We start from the raw sequence: 19,440 nt of genomic DNA, 5'->3' as shown, positions 1-19,440 counted from the left end.
CTAATACAGTATGCTTGTTCTTTTTCAGAGCATGAACTAACACATGAAGCATTAATGAGCTTCAGGAAAGTAGTTCAGCGAAAGAAAAAGAAAAGTTTTACTTTGTCCTTTTAAAGGACGATGAAATAACTAAACTTTGGCAGAGAGACATTGCTGAACGGTGTGAGTATGATTTGAAATAATGTTATATTTTATGCATTTTCCCTTCATGTTTTCCCTGTGTGTCTTGAACAACCCAGGAAACAAATACACCAACAACTGACATAATGAAAACAATATCTTTTTATTTCAGTTTTGTATAACTTCTTATTTACACAAGTAAATGCTTGTTAATGCTGTCTACCGCTGTCTGCATGAACGGATCTTTGCCGTTATTGTAACTAGAGAGAATATGAGAATGGAATGTTATGCAGATAAAAATTCACAGATATACAGACACAATAAAAATGCTCTAGGATAGCCAACAGTCATGCACAAGAGCTGTTATCCTTGGGCTGACAGAAAGTACAGTACTGAATAAGGCATACAAATTGCTGCTACATACAAAAAAGCAATATGTCAATGTACGAAGTAAAAGGCAACCAGACCTACTGTTTGTTGAAGACTTAGTACTTCAGGACACCCAATGACCTGGATGCTTCAAAAACACAAAGAATACACTAACTATACAGGTGCATCATGGTTCACCAAATTTCTCACTGTCATGTACAAGGTCAAGAAAAAACTTCAGAAAGGAAAAAGTACAAAGACAAATTGAAAGCTAAATGAAGGCAGTGAAATGCAGGAACAAATTTTCAGATGATGACAATGAATAAAGGATGAGAAAAATGGAAACAAAATGAACAATTAGTGAACACAGTCAAAAATGAATAAATTAGGGGGGCATGAATAAATCCAATCAGGAATGAGAAATCATTAAGAAGACTTCATTTTGCAAAAACTTTCTCAATTCTGGAGAAAAAAAAAAGGAGCTGCAGAGAACACTGGAGGTTAATTGGTCAGTGTCCAAATGTTGCTGACTCAAAGTACCATCATCAAGTTGAATATTTTGGACGTAACGCATCTTAACATGCACTCGGTTTTCATTTTGTGCCGTAAATGTTTTATTTTTATAAAAAGTGTCACGTTTCCACCAGAAACTACACTAATTATTCAACATTCATTTGAAAATGGAAAAATAGCAAGATGTTGATAATTAAATTTGTATAAAATGCCCCAAACTAGGAAAATTACATAAATGAATAAATAAATACAATTTGTTTGAACATTCATAATTCATCATTTCTTTTGTGGGTACAGTAGCTTCCTCTGCTTAAGAGTCATCCTCAGTTTTAATGATGTGAAAAAGCGTGACGTTAAACAGCACCTGGTGGCCGTTGTTCCAGCCATAGAGGGCGCGGTCCCTGGCATTGTAGTCCAGCATTGACATGTGGAAGTATTGGTTGTGAAAGGGAATGTCTGTGTACTCATACGTAGATGTTTTAGTGGAATAGGCGTAGTATACCTTGGCCCCGGTCAGATGGGAGTTAGTGATATAGAGTGTCCCACAGATCAAAAATGACTCGCCAGCATTCCTCTTTGAGTATTCCGTGTTCCAAGTGTTGAGGATCTGTAGCGTGTCTGGATTCAATTGGCTGATGACGATGTTCCCGGCGTTCTGATTGGTAGCATACACAGCCCACAAGCCTAGCTCATCTGCCATTAAGTCTATGTCGGAGAAGCCCCCCCAGGTATAGGGGTAAACATTGTGGAAACCAGCTGACTCCAGAGCCCTCTGGGTAACGACGCGGCCCGTTTCGAAGCTGTACCTCACTATGATGTTGCTCTGCATTTTGTTGTAGTACAGAGAGCCATTGTAGACCACATGGTTTGTTCCAGCCCACTTGAAGGGCAGGTTATAGGTTCTAGATTCCACTCCTGCCACAAAATCAGCAACGGATTTATACTCTTTTACTATCTTGTTGTTGGTATAGCTGTCCATGTACCAGACCTGAGGGCAAAAGCATACAGACAACAATCCTATGATGTAACTGCCAGCTGTAAAAGTGATGAGGAGGGTTACATTATGACACCTGTATGAATAGGCAAGGAAAACATTTCCAGGAGGCCAAATGTTCAATAGTGGACCTTTAGTTGTCTCAACACTGTATTGGATTATTGTTAAGATCTGTTGGGGACAGATGGAGGTCAACTTTGTTCTGTTTTGGTTGGATAGTTACATCAGTGGTGAACAGTCCTACAACAGTGAATGAGATGAGGGTCACTTTGGATTGGGTTTTAAAATAAATGCATTTTTTCCCAGAAGAATACACAATGATAATGTCAGGCTGCAGGGATTTTCATTTTCATTTTCATTTTCATCGTCCAAATCTGGCCCTGTGGAGAACATGGCTTGAGCCATCTTTGTTCTCTGGTCTTTTCTCTATATTCTCTGTTTTGTCTTTTGGACAATTCATTTGTAACACAATTTTATTTGTTTGCATTAGAGCAACTGTATGTAATGAAAAGGCAAAGAGGAAAACTCTGAAATTAAATTATTACCTAAATAAAAATAAAAGCATCTTACTTGAAATATTATTGATGCTATAGCGCTGCACTGCAAGTCATGCAGTATTGCATATTATTTTTCCATGAATTATGCCTCTGGTGACTTACAGAATCAAGTCATACTTTAGGGTTTAGGGAAATAAATGATTTTAGCCCCATTCATCGTGTTCATCATTTGCCATGGTAAGGATCCATGATGCATTCTCTTTTTTTTTCTTCTTTTTTTTGCAGTTTTTAATTTATTCTTATAAAAATGTCAATATAATATCAAGGAAATTTCAAGTATATTTTTTCACCCCCTATTTGTAAACCTGCTATGATCCTAATACATCACCGTAGCATCCAATATTAACATGAACAATTCTATTGTTATTTCTATTGATTATTTTAAAACAATAAATAATTATAATTCATTTACACACATGCTAAATCTTATAAATGGAACAGTTAAAAAAGATTACTGATCACAGTGTTTAAAAAATAATTTTGTATCTTTTTGTGTGTATCTAACTGTTTTTGTGTACAACAAGCAGATGGCACAATAACAGGATAATTCCTGCTATTACATTGTATGACACTCGATGATGATAACAGCTGAAACAATTCAGCGAAGTGTCAGAATAGGATGGGGGAGGAAAACGAAAAAAGCCATAATATCTATACTAGAATAAGTTTATACAACTGAAAACAGAGAAGTTCAAAACAAAGATAAATATTCATGGTGAAAATTGAACGTGATGGTTATGTTGTAGTCTATTAATAAATTAAATGATTCTTCTTAATAGCCACCAAGAAATGGATTAAAATAAATGCCTTAACATGTATTTTTAGGTATCAATGACAAAATACAATGTGATTCAATGTGTGGCACTTAATGTAAACCAAACTCTGGTTTACCTATCCTAATTTCTTTGAGTGGATTTTGTCTTTTTTCTTTCGGTTTTTTGACTCAGTCCACTTTGATTTTTTTTTAAATGTTATTTTATTTTGAAACATCTGTACTGAACTATTACCAGTGCTTGCTGGATAATTAGCAAAGCCCCTGTCACTTTATAGTACATATAATGCATTATCCCGTCTTTAGAACATGTGAAGAAAGACCTGTAAAAGAAAAGGTAGCAAATAAGTGTGATTAAGCATAAATAAATAAATATTGATTGATGATTGATTGATGTCACCTCACCTCACTGAGTTCTAACTCACACAATTGTCTCATTTAGGTCAAAAATATATATTGTAGCAAGCTCCAATTTTATAACAGTCAAGTACCCAAAAAGTTATGGTGAACATACATTTTAGATTCAAATACATCTATTTGCTCCCTAAAAAACAGAGGCAGGATGTGACACTGATCGTCTTTCCTTTTTCAAATCCTCCAGATCTAACAAAGCACATTAACTCAACCCACCCTGTTGTTTTTGGGAGACGCCTGTGGGTCAGTCATCCAGGCCCCAAATCTGGTCCCTGAGGTTTTCACTGTCAGTGGCCCAGTAATCTTCATTAGCTTGCCACATGCTGCAAAGACATCACACACATGGTAATAATGAAAGTCAATCACGCAACACTGGGCTGTGTGAATCTGGCAGTGCAAACATAAAAGGGTCTAAATCTGGAAACTGCAACTGTTTTCTGCTTTTCTAGTGATGCAAAGGATAAAATCCCTGACTATATGTCAAAACTGGTTTAACATTCATCCTGCATTAATTAATATTTGAAGTACTTGAGATGCACTTAATCCATCTTGCCAGACACTTTGTGCCAAATGAGAGTAGGCTATCATTTTGCAAGTTCCCTATTAAGTATTTAACTGCCATTTTACCTCATCAATCAAAGCTCAGGCACAATGAATGCTCAAGTAATCATCTCGGGCTCAGACAGATTTCCAGTCACATCCCATTAGCATTCACATGTTAGCTATTTACTCTGACACTTTGACAGGCTCCATCAGTGTTGATAACCTGGTATTTGGCAAATTGAAATTTAGTCATGCAAACCTTTATCAGAGACAAAGCTGCTCCAGAGGCAGAATTGATCTTATTAGACAAGTACAATCTCAGAGGCTTTTCACTGCCAATAGGGAAACATGCAACAGAGAGATTGATGTTGCTCACACTTTTTTAACTTATACTCAGAAAATTATTCTTTGAATCAGACAAACACAATCAAACCATAACATTACTGCTGGCTTCAGTAGCAGTTATACTGCTTCCTGTTCTGCATTTGCCGATCAATCTACAACAAATCTGCATTTCATGGGTCACCATGGATGGCTCAGCATTTCCTGTATCACGCTTACTGAGTTTGTTCATACAGCTGCGAAGCCGATTTTCCAGGTTTAGGACCCTCTGCTGCAGCTCCTCGTAGTCGTATGCTCCCATTTCCTCCTGGATGGCCATCAACACGCCAGACAGATTCCTGATCTCCTCTTTGAACTGGGAGATGAGCTTGGCATCTGTCTTGTATTGCTCCAGGACAGGAATTAGAGGCTGCAAGGATTCCATCTTTCCCTTTAGCTCCTAGAAAACCAAGAACATACTACTGTACGAAACCTCTCTTAACCATATCCCAAACTTGCTGAGTGTTTGTGTGTTGCTATAGCACTTTGTGTGGCTATTTTTACATAATACAAAGCTGGGCATCAAACCAAGGCCCAATTTATGAGTCAGGAAAAAAAGCAAGGCATGTCCTTGTGGAACTGAATTATTTTAATACTAGACAATAATAAAGATAGGCAGTTTCCTTTCATTTATATTCATGTATAGTCTCACTTTCTGACATAATGACATGAACCAAGCTGCAGAAAATAAATTGACCAAAACACAGAAACAAAATTTAATTTTAAGAGGATATATAAAAAGGTACAACAAAAAGAAGAGGATAAAAAACCCCCAAACTATTTAAGATGGGTGATGATAATAATGATTATTGTGGTAATTTATATTAATAATATTGTCAATCAATGTCAGTGTCAATCAGTCAATGTCAAATTACATGGAAATCCTAATGTAATCGTCCTTTACGAGACGCATCAGTAATGATACCTTCCATGACGCTGCTGCATGAAAGCAACACTCTGGCATCATACTCTGTGGTATGAGTTGATCAAACAGATGACAAAAAGACTTCAAGTTGCCTTCAAGGCTTTGCAAATCAGTTTCACTTGTTTTCACAGCCTGTCTGGAATCTTAAGACAATTACGTCCTTGGCCATGCGGTGGACGACCTGTATTGATCCTATCGGGAATGAAAGTTTTTCAATTCAGATGCTTCTCAGGAAAGCCTTTCACGAAATGTATCCTGTCTTTTCTCCCAAAGTTACACATCAAACCAAAGCATACCTGAAAGTTTTTGTTGACGAGCGTCTTCCTGTCCGATTCAATCTGTCGAAACTTTGACCGCAGTCCTTTGATCTGGCTCTCCATCTTCATGATATACTGAAAGTCCCTCTGCGTCCGCAGGTTCAGCACCTCAATTGACTGCGACATGTTCTGCACCTTTTGAAAAGAATTAAATAGTGCAGCATTGATTTTTCCATCCACCGCCAGATTAAAATGTCCTCCATGTTTAGTTGCTCAGTAGCCTGACTTGCTGGAACGTTTCAAGGAACAAATCAACTTTTTGACCTCCAAAGTGATTGTCTTTTAACCATCCATATGTGAGCTGAACAGAGCTTTGACTGGAATTTACATGGCCAAGTAATTTACTGTTCAAAGCATCACACACCACAAACATTGTAGGAGCTTCCAAGACACCACAGACAAACATTTCTAATTTGGTTGCTTCACCAAATTAGAAATTAGCAGGGATTGAACACATTGATCTGCATGAAAAATTGAAGTATTGAAGTTTACTATCATCAGCCAATCAAGATATTCTGCAGATATTTGAAGAAAAGGTCTTCTCTAAAATACGTACTACATAATGGTCAATAACACAAAAAAAGAATCTATTGAGTTGTCCTCTATGGGATCAGACAGGTGACTCTTTCTATTCTTCTCTGGGAATGAATGGAAGCAACCTTCCACCACAGAGAAAAGATGCCAAATAGGTCTGTAATTTTGCCAGGTTAAAGGTGACAAAGTGTCCATGGACGCTAGAGACATTTAATCTCAATTTCAGGGAACTGCTGGGGATTATCTCTCTCTCTTTCTCTCTTTTGACTTGCACAATTGGTTATCAGATAAAATTCCATTTGGAAATCCTGGCTAGTTTGACAGAAAGCAGGCAGAAAGCTTACAGCATCTCTCTCTGGTTTAACTAAAGCTTAGTGGGTTTATAGGGCAGGTGAACAAGAAGACATGCTGCTTTCTCTCTCTTCTCTTTGGCTCTATTTGTACGTAACCAACACTGTTGGAGCATGTCACCAGCAAAGTGGCACAATGCTCACATATTGTGTTCTGCATACTTTTCTGGTTCTGGTAGAGCGATCCTGAAATGGCCTCATTCAGGCCCTGAGGCTGCTTAGTGCATTAGTGTCAAAGGACCAGTGAATGACAGGAAATACCCATTAGCATGTAACACTAAAATGTGGGCTGGAGAAACACATCTCTTTATATAGCATACTGGTTCAGGAAGGTGGATGTGGTGCTTTTTTTACGGCTAATGCATTAAACTACAACTGTAATAAATGATATCATTAGGAAGTAGAATGGTAGTCAGTAGAACAAATAGTAGAGTAGCTAGGATTTGTTGGATCTGTAACAGACAACCATTTCAATCTAATTCTGCTTCCAAACCAACCACCAAAACTAATAGACAGTGAGGAGAAATATAACCTCACTTCCAAACATTATTGTCACATTTCTACCACAATTCACTATGTTTTCTCTTTTTAATCCAATAAATTAATTCAAACTTGAAAGAAATCCATGGTGTTATATATGAAAAAAGAAAATACAAGGTAATGAATGGAAAAACGACAGGCACTGCCACCCAGTTAGATGCAAAAGTGGAAAATACTGCTGTGGACCTGACTTGTGCAATCTCTCAGAGGATTAGGGCAACAATAGAAGCAAAAATAACGACAAATCAATGTCAAAAAAAAAAAAAAATCGATATTGCACGTCTGTGTGGATTGAGGCGTGTATATTGTGTGTGCTAGAGCCTGTCCATTGTCATCTCAACAGCAATGTGTGCAGTTATGAGCACGTACCTTCTCCAGGAGCTGGCGAAGCTGTCTGCCTTGGGCATCTCTGGAGCACAGATTCTGTTCAGGTGCCACCACCGTGCAAACACAACGCCCATCTGCATCCTGAGCTGAGCTGTACACCTGCCACCCCTCCTTTGGCCGGATTGTCTGCACACAGGCACAGTCGTGAACATATAGCAAGTACGCCTGCCAACAGACAGACTAAATAAATATAACACTGGTTATGTCTCTGAAATTGTTATGTCGTCCTATTTTTCTTATCAGGGGTCATCCATTCCTTTTCATCCTAATCCCAGTGGTTTAACACCAACCAGTTCAACTGACTTCAAAAAGTGTGGGCTTTGATGGTTCTCTTACTGTGAAGCACTCCTTCATAATACATGGTATCCAGTGAGTTTCCTTTTGAACGACAAAAACTTGCCTGACCTTGATAAACAACTAGAGTACTGTAATTCCTCAGTTTCTCTTCACAAGGCCTTCCAGAGCCCTAACTGAACGTCCTGCTGGGAGATGCAGATAAACCTGATTTGTTGCAGTTTTTCTTCTTTTTTATTATAGTCAATATGCTCCACGGCTTGAGAGTATAAAGCCTAGAGAACATTAAGTTATGCATCATAAGACGGTGCAGCCTTTTCTAATACAGAACCATTGACCAATGTCAGAGTGTACAAAGCAAAAAGTAGTTTTGCTCCAAATATTGATCAAAGAGTCCTGAAGCGCTTGAAAAGTTTTATCTATCCAACAGGAGGGAAGTGCCAGCTACTGAACAATGCTGCTGTTCACTGTGAGCATGGGAAGGAAATTAATACTAGCCTCCAGCCAAAAACAAGCAACCTTTGACTATGCATGGTAAACTTGTCTGCACTCCAAACATCTGTGGCAGACAACAAAGTATTATTTGGACTCTGTTTCACAATCTGAATCTTAATGTGGCTGTAAAATAACACATAAAATATGCGAACTTCCAAACACAGCAGCTTTTTGATGCTCGCAGACATAAAAGTATAGTGGTTTATTTGGTGCTGTGCCTATCAGCTTGAAAGCTTGAACAGTTGAAAGAACATTTGGAGTCAGCTATGAAAGATCTTGTCCCATTTGAGCAGGAAAAGTCATCACACCAAGGAAAAAATTCAGTCTTTGACTCATCATTTTCACCCACTGAGAGCTTTCACTATAAGTTCAATATTAGTATTGAACATTATACTGTAATACTTTCACAACAACATCCTGTACTGTCATCTGGATTGTATATTTCTACTTGAGTTTTAACCACGGGACTCATCATCAACTGAGTCATCTTTTCGTTACCTTGAAGTAAAAAAAAAAAAAGTGAACATGCTTTTAATCCCCTGTTGTTTTACGTCATCCCCCAACATGATATGGCACTTATCAGATTGTAAGAAAATTGTTTCAGGCATTATCAAGGCTCTCCAGCTCCGATCTTTGTCCAATTCACTGTAGAGTGCTGCTAATCTTTGTTATCTGCAAACTAAGGCTCATTCTACTGATGCCTTGATGCAAGATGATTCCTGATATTATATAAAATGTAATAAACAGCAGAAGAATAAAAGGTGACCGTAATAATAACACTTTAGCAATCTTATAATCCTTATTTTTGTATTACAGTACATTGAATACTGATGCTTTATGTACATGTCATGAAACCTACTCTGAAATGCAGCTCTGACAGTGGAGGACATGGTAGCTGAAAACTGCCTTTCTCTCTCATGGCATCATAGTTGAAGGGAATAAAAGAGATGCCCCCCCCAGCTCTTCTTTTCCTCACTCTGCTTCAAGAGCCTCCTAAAAAGACTCAAGTCTCACCAATCTGCTAGATCAGTCTTTGTCCTCTGTCTCAAGTGACACACATCCTTTCCCCTCTTCTTTTCTCACATTTCCTGGTATTAAAATGAATTTGTGGCTGAGCCAAGTCAGATGCACTCTCCAGCTAGGCTTTTCCTTACGTGCGGAACTCTCCACAAAGAGTTTGGTTCTCATTGAACAATCCTGACAGCTGTCTCCTCTGTTTTTTTTTTTAATGTTCATGTGGACTTCTTGACAGATCCCTAGACAGATTCCTCAATTGGCCTTGCCTGTATTTCTTTTTTTTTTTTTTTTCAAATAAACAAATCAGATTAGAGACAGAAAACATTATTTCTGGAGATCACTTTCAATCACAGCAAGGTGATAGTGTGTCAGGACACTGCTTTGCAATTAAGACACACAGAGTGCTTGTACTCTGCATGCTTGATATGAACCTAATCGACCAATGCTCTCCTCCAAATGGTTCGCTGAACTTAAATCTGCTCCTGCTCATTTGCAATAATGCTTGCAAATGCATTTCCATTTAAGAAGATTAGAACAGGCAGAATTAATCAATTCATATTTTTTTCTCTTACAAAGATATGGAATAAAGTATGTACACAAAAACAATGACAACACCCAATTACCCTGTCAGTAAAACACCAAGCACCTGTATCAAGGTGCTTACTACACATTCTTATGTATGACCCAGACAGGAAAATATTGTATTTATGTTGCCCCCCCCCCCAACTCCTCCCAATGAATTAATTCTTCCTTAAAAGTGAGCTTTATAATTCTGGCATCACTCCAGGATCAATATCAGGCAATAAATATGAGAGCTACCAGGGTGTACATCTACCAAATAGTTTATATTCTGTATTTTCTATTGCAGATTTTTTTATTTTATTTTTTTTTAAAACATGTCTTCCAATATGTGGAAAATTCTTGGCTGTGCTTTTTCATACAGGTTGCTGGAAACATAAAATGATTTCTAGAAAAAAAAATAAAAAAAATAAAAATAAACGACTCGCATCTCTGCTTGTCCATTTACCCCTAGACATTGCAGTGCTCCACCCAAAATTAAATAAATCTAATAAGATTTAAAGTAAAAACATTCCAGGACGCGATTTGAAGTTTATTATATTCTTTTTTTTTTTTTATTATAGAGAGAGAGAGAGAGAGAGAGAACTCACCACTGAAGGGCAGTATCCGAACAGCAGCAGGAACAGCAGCGGGTTCAGCACCGCGGACAGCGACCGCATTCTGTCGACGCTTCCCTCCTCCGCGTCTTTCGCGACGGGCAACAATTTGTACACGTGAGTTCGTGCCCGTGGGCTCTCGCTACCTTTCCCCACTACGCGCTGGTAAAAACCGTAGATTCCTGACGAGGAGGGGGGAACATCCATCCAATCGCCCCCGCTACGCATGCCATGTGGGCAAAAAAAAAAGAAAAAGGAGAGAAACCTCGTCACTGTAATAAGGGGAGAGAAAAAAAAAAAGTTTGTAGGCACGCAGATTGGGGGAAAATCTGATCTGCGATTACGATCTAGGGACCCTTCTTCTCGGATATGACATCACCCAGCTGCATCTTTTCGGCTTTTTTTTTTTTTGTTAAATTCAAGGAGGAACCACCGGCAGCTGTGCGGTGACAAAAGTTGCAGCTGGTGGTATTCACCAAGAAACAGAGGATAGAGGCGTGAGATCCAAGCTGCCGCTGCTGCGTTTTTGTTGCCTGAGTGCATGCGCCAAGAAAAAGGAGAGAAAGAGAAAAAAAAAAGCGTGATACCAAAATATGCCCAATTAACTGGTAATGTCAGGGAAGAGTACCATTTAATTATGGCAAACTACTTAGTGTTGTAGAGCAGATGTGAAATCATTAAATCGAGCCAAAATCACTCTCCAGCTCACCTCTAATAGTACAGACAAGGCAGTCCAGTAAATGAGTTGTTAAAGTAAATGAATCAAAACGCTCAGTAAAAACATACATTTTTAATTTTGGATTTTAAAGTTTTAATATACTAGGTCAAAGTTTTTAAGTTATTTGTGAATGCATCAAGGTGACCATGGACATCTGCTGATAGCTGATACACTATTCTTCATTTTACTACCCCTTTCAAAATCTTGTAAGATTTTGTAACTAGGAGGTGGATCCCCCCTCTCTGTGGGGATCCACCTGTCTGTCAGGGTGGGGGGTGGGGGGTTTAGGTGCTAGCCCCTTGATGGTGTGGCCTGTGGCACCATATCCTTGATCATCAGTGCCATGCCCAGTGTGATTGTGTGTGTGTGTGTGTGCGTGCGTGCGTGCGTGCGTGCGTGTGTGTGTGTGTGTAGAGGGTGGAAGGGAGAGGCTTACATTTGATATTTTTTTTCTTTTTTTTAAAGTGTTTTTTCTTTTTAATTCTGTGAAGCACTTTGTGTTGCATGTTCTTGTATGAAAAGTGACCTATAAATAAAGTTGATTTTATTTGATTTGGGTGTTTTTGCCTAATTAGTGGGACTAGGAAAGGGAGGACCAGAGCTGTAAAAACAGACCAATACCCATCAGCTCTCAGCTGGTGATCTGGTCACCTTGAACTTCTTGTAACACTTGCTCAGATAAAAAGGTACTAATGCTCTTTTTACTACAAAACCTAAATTAGTCATTTTAGGAATAGAAAATATGATTACAGCTTTCATTACAGATGGAATAAAAAGTAGAGCCTTACTTAAAACTGGTCGGGTTTCATTTGTCATACATCTTAGATCGACTAGTAAGGCTGGAATAATGAATAGGTCGAAAAGGACTGCTACTACCTATATAAATACAGAAATATGTCAAGGAAGTCTAGTTACAACAGTATTGTGGATCCAATACAATGCATGATCTTTTTTCTTTCTTTCTTTTTTTTACATGTTTCTAAACTATGCACGAGAAATTGAAATATTGTACTGATAGACAATTTTTAAATGTGCTTTAGCTATGATTCCGCTACTTGGAGAAGCCCTCGCAGTTTGGTGGCACAGAATGCACTGATATGCTAGAGGATAGGCTGGCATGTCCAAGAGCTAACGGACAATGTTATTATACACTCACTTTTATCACATTATCACATGACATAGGGTTTTAAAGGCAAGGCAATACCATTAATAACCATTAAGAAAGTACAGCATTTTAAGACATCGAAATTCTCAGTTGCCCAGTCAATTGTTGTGAAAGACATTTTTTCTTGCTATACATCACATAATCACAATCTGATGACAGATTTTAATTGTTTCCCCCGTTCATAACCACAAGAGAGTTTGTGGATCACATGTCAACCTATGTTGGACAACAGTATGAATATGTCTGAAATGGTGAGTGGAAGAAATCTATTTCTTTATAAAGATATTTCTCTCCGACTAGTGAAAGAATTTTTAAAAATATGTTGTCTTCAAAATGATATGGCCTCCACAAACATTCTTTACAGAGGTAAATTCTAAAGTTTTTAGTATGTTTGGTTAAATAAAGCAAGTAGGTTGAAGCGACGACTTTTGTTTTACCCAAGAGCAGAACCTGGAGGTGTATCAGGAAGCAGCCCAGTACTTCTATATAAATCACATAATTAATAAAGAAAATGAGGATTCATGGATAGACATAGAAAACAATCTATCAGAGGGCAAAAGTTTATTGTTACCACTTTTTTTCAATGAACTCCTCAAATCTGCAAATTTTGTATGTGTGTGTATATATATATATACAGGTATATACCATATAAAATATGATTAGTTGACCGCTGTGGTGTTTTTTGAATTCTTTTTTTCCTGTCTGCGTATGTTGTTTGTTGTTATAGAAAGAGACAATGGTCCTGGAGGAAATGCCTAGGAGTGATGATGCTGGGACAGGAAGAGATGGTTAACAGCGCCACCACTAGTGGTATAAGAGCAGGAGTAGGAGAAGATCCTCTACCACACACACACACACACACACACACACACACACACACACACACACACACACACACACACACACACACACACACACACACACACACACACACACACACACACACACACACACACACATACACTGTTAGTCCTGTCTCCAAAGGGTTTAGTGGTGTGTCAGGCACGACTATACAATGGGCTACAATGGGTTAACGGTTCACAGTGCCAATCAGAAAGTGATGCCAAGGATAAAGCTGCCTTCTTTGTTACCCAAAGACTGTAACAATAGCCTTGACGTGTGTGTTATAAAACAGACAATAAAAACAGATTGTAGAGGTACATACTGGTATCTACAGTTTTTAGTGTCCACTTACTGTACATTCCTCCTCCAGATGTCAGGTCTCTGTGCAGTACCTGATGCCGTGGTGTAAAAGGTAAAAAGAAATGCAGAGAGTAGTCCCTTGTGGGGCTCTAGTGTTGCTGACCACACTGTAGTCTAGAGGATGTTTTGCCTGCATAGCTGTCAAGAGTTAGCTGGATGGTAATGTAAGCACTGGAAAAGTCACAAAACATACTGTAACTCTCACAGTGCTCCTCCACCTTTTCAGGTGACATACACGGTTCAACAGGTAGATGATGGCATCTTCTATTCTAATACAGGGCTGGTAGAAGGATTGCAGACGATCCAAGTATGGTTGGACCAGGGGAGTCTTTAAAGGGTCTTCATGCTGTGGGAGGTCAGTGCCACAGGCCTGTAGTCCTTAGCTCCAGTTGGGCATGGCATCTTAGGTGCAGTGACAAGGAAAGACATCTTCCAGATCACAGAGATCTTTCATAGACTCAAAGCTGAAGCTGAGGACATGTTGTATTACTCCACATAGCTGAAAGGCACAGGCTTCATGTATCCTGGGACTCACCCCATCTGGACCTACAGCTTTCCCACAATGGAGTCGTCTCAACTGCCTTCTCATTTTATCTGCTTTGATCTTAATTGTCACTGCATTGGTGGTAGTATTGGTCTCTGAAGAGGGTAGAGGCCTAATGGAGATACAAAGAGGAGTACTAATTAATGGGAGACCTGGATTAGCAGGGCGTGATGACATCATCGTGTCAAAAGAACAGATTAAGTTTGTTGTCCTAGTCCACTGTGCATTCACCTCTTCTGTCGATACTTTATCTGTAACCAGTGATTGTCCTCATGCTATTCCAAACCTCCCTAGTCAAATCAACTTTTTATTAAGTACAGAATCAAGCTGGAGGTGCCTTCAAGCCAAAAGTCCTGCATCCTCAGTGTGAAGTACCCTAGGAGGATGATATGGTTCAATAAGCTCTTCAATATAAGAAGGAGTGTGGGAGTGAAGAGCTGTATAAGCACTCAAGAGAATTTTGAATTCTATTCTGAATTTAACTGGGAGTCAATATAAGGAAGCCAGGATTGGCATGATGTGCTTTCGCCTCCCAGTTCCAGTCAGTATACGTGAAGCTGCATTTGGAATTAATTGCAAAGTCCTATTAGAAGAATATGGGCATCCTGACAGTAAGGAGTTGCAATAGTCTAATCTGGAAGTAACAAAAGCATATATAATTTTTTTTCTTCATCCTGAAAAGACAGAAGGAGACTAATTTTAGTAATATTTTCTAACTGGAAAAACACTGTCTTCTAGACATTCTTAATATCAACAGATCCTGGTCTAAGATAAATCCTAGATTTCGTATCTCAGTAGTGAGTACTAAGAAGGTACGGTGCAGTGCAGTTTAAGTTCTCTTGGATCCAAGATACAGTAATAACCTCAGTTTTCTGAGGGTTATTTAACAGAAACCTTTGTGTCATCCATGAATGAGGTGTGATTATGCTTGTGATTAGGAAAAACCTTATCGGGTCACAGTGAGGTAATAGAGTCATTTAGAAAGATTTTAAGTATATTTCAAAGGGAAGAAGTTGTATTAAGAAATTTTGACTTGAAAAACTGCAATGGAATTATATGATGATTTTTAAGCTTCTGACAATAAAACACATCATAGCAAATGTAAGCTGTACAGGAGGTGTTGTTTTTTAATTCGACCTAAACTGAAGGAAGATCTTTTCCACTATGACAGAACTGTGTTCCTGACAGTGCCTGGTAACTGTGTGCCAATATCTAAAACCTTGACAAATACAAGTACAACTTATTTCATGTCTTTGTAGATTTAAAGCACCCAAAAAACCTGATTAGTGAGATCTTCTCATTATCTATCCAGCTATCTATCAATTCTTATGACTTCTTATCCCCTGCAGAATCCAAGGTGTGTGATGAAACACAGCGACAGATTTCCTTTCATTCACTTGTGGACAATTTGGATTCACAGTTTCACGTGTATTGCATGTATTTTTATGGAAAAAGCACACGAGGCTTTCTGTGGCTCTGTATTAATTTTCCTCTGTTCAAAGTCGTTAGTCACTCATAAGACACCATATTTTGAATGCTTAAGATAATTGATACGAGGCATTAAATAAAGCCTGCAGTGTTCATTATGAATACAAATAGGGTTCACAGGAGTATAAAATACAAGCATGTTTATTTAGCTTTTGTGTTCAAGCTGTTTTCTTCAGCTGAGATTTATAAGAGACCATTGTCTAGTTTTGTCTGAACATAAACCTTCAGGCTTTGTTGCTTTGAAACAAGACTGGAAATACATATTAAAGAAAAGTGCTTGGTTGACATTTAAGTCATTTTTCATTATGTTTTTTTTTCATTTTTCAACAATATTATCTGCAGCATTTTAGAAGGACTTCTGCGCTGTACCATAGAAAAACACAAAAGTACAGTATTTCCCTCTTCTAAATTTATGTTATCTATAAAAATGCCATCATTGGATGGAATGAGTCTTTAAAACACACTATTTTATATATTGTGCTTTTGTCAGATATGTTTAACAAACAGAAATCTGATTGTTATTTAGTCATTTGAACATATCTCTACCTTCTTCTTTGAATCTTTCAGTGACTTCAGTTCATGTCTTGTCTGCCACTGGGCGATGGAGGCTCAACTCACACTTGAGCAATAGCGTCTCATTGACTATACGCCTGACCTTCGCTGTAGTGAGAAACATTTTTACAATGGTACTCCAATTAATGTTTCCTCTTTTCCAAATAGAAAATACACGTGTTTCTATTTGTCTTTTCTTTGACAGAGGAAAAGAAGCAAAAGAGACAAGAGGATGAAAAGCACTGTCAAATTAGCTAAGCTCGAGCACACATGGTTTCAGATACGAGGTGGTTGAGGTGGTCAGCTTTAGAATCTTCCCTGGACACTTCAGGGAATGCTAATGTAAGAAAATAACCAGTATAAATCAGATAGTTTACCAGAAGGGATGTTTCCAGGCCTTCTCCAGAACAGCTGTCACCAACAGGATGGGATGAGGTGATTGAAAGAAGAAGAAGAAACTCAAGTTTATTGTCCCCAGCAGGGAAAATATCTTCTCACTCAGGCTATACATGTGATACATACACATCCAGTGTTCTCGTTTGCGTGTGTCCTTCAGCTTTGACACACATATTTTGACAGGAGTGTAGGATCGTCATACAACATCTGTCCCTGGGACACAAGCTTTAATTACTTACAATAAAAAAAATCATGCTTCCTATTTTTGCGATATAATATTGGGGAAAAATTCACCTCCATTCGACAAAAATATTCACAATTTTTCCATCTCTCCACTTGAATTTCAAACCCGGAAATTGTCGTTATGTTTTGATCTCGCTTGAGTTTCTCACACAATTTTGTCGTCACTAGACTCACCTGCGTGATTCAGTCTTATTGAAACGACCAAACGGCAGCACCGTCGACGTCTGTTCACTTCACACGCTGCAGTGAGAGGAAGGAGTTAGTTAGACCCTGTCAGGTCCTGTTGGGTTTCTCTGTCTGTTAAAGTGCTTTGAAAATATCTGCTGATGTGATTAAGTGCCGTACAAATAGAAGTTGATTATCACCGTGCCTCCGAAAAGGATGCAAATTTGAAGAAAAAGCAAGTGACAATGAGTGCTTTCTTAAATGAAAAACAATCAAAACTTAATGAAGAAAAAAGAGACAGATATTACTGACAGATATTACTGAAATTTGTGTGGATTAGATTCTGTCAACTTGGTGCCAGTTCCACAGGAGAATACAGTATATGAATTAAAGGCAAAGAAAACGATTGAGTGAAATACAAAAGTGAAAAAAAAAACCTATTACATCTTTCTTTATTTCTAAAACTGTTTTTTATTAATGACTACCAGGCTATAACATTGTGATGAAACTAATATACGCATAATTTCACTCTTATTTTCTTTTTACTTAAACAGTTATGATGTCATTATTAATAAAATCAGTAAAATTAACAGTTACGTTTCACTATTGTACTTTTGGCAAAACTCAATCATGGCGTACGCTCCTACCGTATATTCTTACTTTTGGGATGCATAAACGTCACGTTTGGATGCACACATTTTTCTTGAAGGGCATCTCAGGGATGTACTACCTTCTTGAGGTAAAATGAATTCTGCATATAACACATATATATGTGTTAGACTTTGCATATAATACAATATTGTGTACAGGCCCCTGAAACAAACACACAACACAGTAGGGGCTGAAGGACACTGCTGTTTGAGATTTCCCATTGAAGCTTTTCAAATCCTTTAAGTCCCAGAAAGTTTCTGACAAGACTGGGAAACAAAAGAGTATAAAGGATTTCTGAAGATTGATGCTTGATTTGTTGTTTTGGTTCAAATCGGTTAAGACATGTGATGAGACTGCTGAAACATGTAAATGCTGAAACAGATGTATCTTGTCTCTAGGTAAGGAAAAAACATCAACAGAGAAAGAAGGCAATTATCCTACTACAAAAGAGACAACAGTCACTAAAGAATGTTTCTGCTGCTCCTTTTAAAGTACCTGGAAATGGGTTGTATTGACTATTTCAAATAAGTCACCTTTAATTTCCTTTACGTAGGAGTGTGTACAGTAGTAGCTTTTTCTGCTCATTGACTTCTTTGGCAGTTCTGCCATAGACAGAAAATAAAAGTCATGATTAAGACCAGCTAAGTCTCTCAGAATTTCCCTTATTTTTGTTGAATTTGTGAACGCAATGCCAGAAGAAGTCGGGATGCTGTGAGAAATGTAAATATGATAATAAAATAACTTGTTTATTTATTTAGATGTGTTCATTTTAATGCACAAAAACAATGGTTTTCATGTTATAACTCATGTTTTACTTATTCTCATTACTTATATATCATAAAATACATGATTATTCTGAATTTGTCAAGGACATGACAAATTCAGAATAATTTTGAGACTTCTCTTTCTGCCAATCATTTTTCCAACGATATATTCAGAGAACTCAGAGAGATGTCCAGTTTTGGGAAATCATTGCTGCTGTGTCCTCTGGCACAAGGTGCTGGTACATAGAGACAGAACAGCATACATACGCTATACTGGGCTGACTGCAGAGACTTGTTCATTTTTCCTGAAAATATGCTGTGGATTATGATGCACAATGCCCTTCCCCCCCATCTTTTTTACTGAAAGGTTGATGTAACACAAAAGCAAAATCTACTTTCCTAACTTGGTGATGCATTATAATCAACACAACACAGAAACCTTCAGTGTTCAAGTAACAGTAACGATCAAGGCTGAAATGAGTCAAAGTTGACCTTATCAAATTCAAAGACCTTGAAGACACTTTTGTTATTTGACAACTCCAATAAAAAAAGATGAAAATATAGATTTAGGATTAGTATGGTCTTAGGGACATTTGTTCTAATGTAAGCTAAAGACACTGCCATATGTTGCAGAGCTGGTCTTCTGTTTCATGTGGTCTATTTATCAGTAAACGTTAAATTGGTTCTTGTCTTCTAGTTTAATGACTGCTGCAGTGTCAAACTCTTCATGACCCTGGAAATGAATAGACAAATAGAATAGACAAAAAAATCTTCCCTCTACTCTTTTATTTCGACTCTGCCTCTCATCAGGTGTGACTGCAGCCCAAAGCAGCCCTCAGGTTTTGGCAGAATTT

The 19,440-nt window shown here is 38.0% G+C and overlaps 1 protein-coding gene across 1 annotated transcript; it reads right to left on the bottom strand.

Moving 5' to 3' along the window:
• Window positions 1-309: 309 nt before the first annotated feature.
• Window positions 310-11,037, bottom strand: LOC137612307 (noelin-3-like). The gene is made up of 6 exons (XM_068340775.1): window positions 10,692-11,037; window positions 7,699-7,842; window positions 5,885-6,040; window positions 4,844-5,063; window positions 3,956-4,062; window positions 310-1,990 (listed from the first exon to the last, which is right to left on the bottom strand). Exons 1-6 carry the CDS (start codon window positions 10,923-10,925, stop codon window positions 1,313-1,315), a joined length of 1,539 nt encoding a protein of 512 aa, XP_068196876.1. The 5' UTR covers window positions 10,926-11,037; the 3' UTR covers window positions 310-1,312.
• Window positions 11,038-19,440: the final 8,403 nt, after the last annotated feature.

This window comes from Antennarius striatus, chromosome 18 (assembly GCF_040054535.1).
Source record: "Antennarius striatus isolate MH-2024 chromosome 18, ASM4005453v1, whole genome shotgun sequence".
Lineage (NCBI taxonomy): Eukaryota > Metazoa > Chordata > Actinopteri > Lophiiformes > Antennariidae > Antennarius > Antennarius striatus.
This window is presented reverse-complemented; position numbering and strand designations above follow the sequence as displayed.